Source organism: Austrofundulus limnaeus, unplaced genomic scaffold (genome assembly GCF_001266775.1).
Source record: "Austrofundulus limnaeus strain Quisiro unplaced genomic scaffold, Austrofundulus_limnaeus-1.0 Scaffold320, whole genome shotgun sequence".
NCBI classification, from domain to species: Eukaryota; Metazoa; Chordata; class Actinopteri; order Cyprinodontiformes; family Rivulidae; genus Austrofundulus; species Austrofundulus limnaeus.
In genome coordinates this window covers 260,293-261,679 of record NW_013952722.1, presented here as the reverse complement: position 1 = coordinate 261,679, position 1,387 = coordinate 260,293, and the positions used below count along the sequence as shown (strand labels likewise).

Here is a 1,387-nt window from a genome sequence, read left to right as displayed (position 1 = left end):
CAGTAGCAGAGACTTGTGCCCACAACTACAACTATTTTTGGATGATAAACATTTGTATCAGGTCAACTAAACATGGACATGGTAACAATATTTATTATTCTACATTTATACATTTTAGGCAACTAAAGCAAAAAATGTAATTAATTTAGAAAATCTTTTCAGGAACCCACCTTGATGTTTCAGGACCCCACTTTGGGTCCCGACCCCAACTTTGGAAACACTGCACTAGACAAATGCCTACCTGCCTGCCATAAGGTAACAGCTCTGATTGCAGGCTACAGTCTGGAGAAAGAGCGCCCTCTATGGGACACTTCAATGTGGCTTAAAATACGAGACGGCACCCCTGCTTCAGCTTTGAAGTCAGCAGGTGTCGGTCTAATCAGCTCAGATTCAGCCATTGGTACTTAGTGCTAATGTTTACTCACAATGCTAACGAACTATAATGCTAGCATGATACTCTCAGGTTTCTCAGGATTGGAGAAACCAAATGGCTGTCTGACTGCTGCCAAATACCAGCCAGAGGCTAAACTACAAAAAGAATGATCTGCTGCCATGAAAGTTTACATTTTAAGCCTCAGTGAAATACGTATTGATACAGTGCTTTAGAAAATGGATACAGCATCAGGAAAGAAATATTTCGATATTTCAGTGTAAGGGAGGGACTTATGTTAAATAAGCCTCTCTACATACTTSTCATAACCAAGTTATGAGAGAAAGTTTTACCAAGGTATTTTCTCATTACTTTAATATTTTGACTGTGCGAAGTGAAAAGTGACACAATAAGGGAACGTTCAGACGAGTTCAAGTTGATTCATAAAAGACTATGCAATCATTTATTTACACAAATTGAACAAATCATAAGTACWCTGGATTGTGGGTATTCCTATAACAAGCTTCAGAGTTAAATGAGATAAAAACTCGCGTCCGAATTTCAGTTCACATTAAAACTCAGATTACTTATATAAAACAGTAAAACGTCAGTTCTGATGTTAACAACCAAACAATTTACTGGCACTTTTAACTTAAGATTGGCAAATAAAGGATAAGAAAAGAGATGAAATTAAGGTTAGTGTTTCTGCTTTTATTTTGGTAAGGGTAAGGGTATGTGACAACCGGATCAGCAAGTCCCATCTGCGCTCAGATTTCCACATGACACGTCACCCCAGAACACGACAGCGTTTACCTGTTGATGGCTTCTTGGCCACACTCCGAGCAAATACACTGCCTCACCTCAGACCAGTCAGCAGTGGTGGACAAAGTACTCAACTCTAGTACTTGAGTAAAAGTATTGATATTCATGGTCAAATCTACTCCACTACAAGTAAAAGTTACTCAGTCAAAAATCTACTCAAGTAAAAGTACTTACTTTTGAAAATACTTAAGTATT

General features: G+C 38.1%; 1 protein-coding gene across 9 annotated transcripts in view; it reads left to right on the top strand.

Annotated features, from left to right (window-relative positions):
• dock9b (dedicator of cytokinesis 9b) overlaps nucleotides 1-1,387 on the top strand; it is a 148,412-nt gene that overhangs the window by 137,980 nt on the left and 9,045 nt on the right. Inside the window, exon 54 of one of the 9 annotated variants that reach the window (XM_014022223.1) lies at nucleotides 163-780. The exons of the other annotated variants lie outside the window; for them this stretch is intronic. Coding sequence (XP_013877677.1) covers nucleotides 163-175 — 13 coding nt within the window. The 3' untranslated portion in view covers nucleotides 176-780. Of the gene's footprint in view, nucleotides 1-162; nucleotides 781-1,387 lie in introns of those variants that run through there. 9 annotated transcript variants of the gene reach the window in all.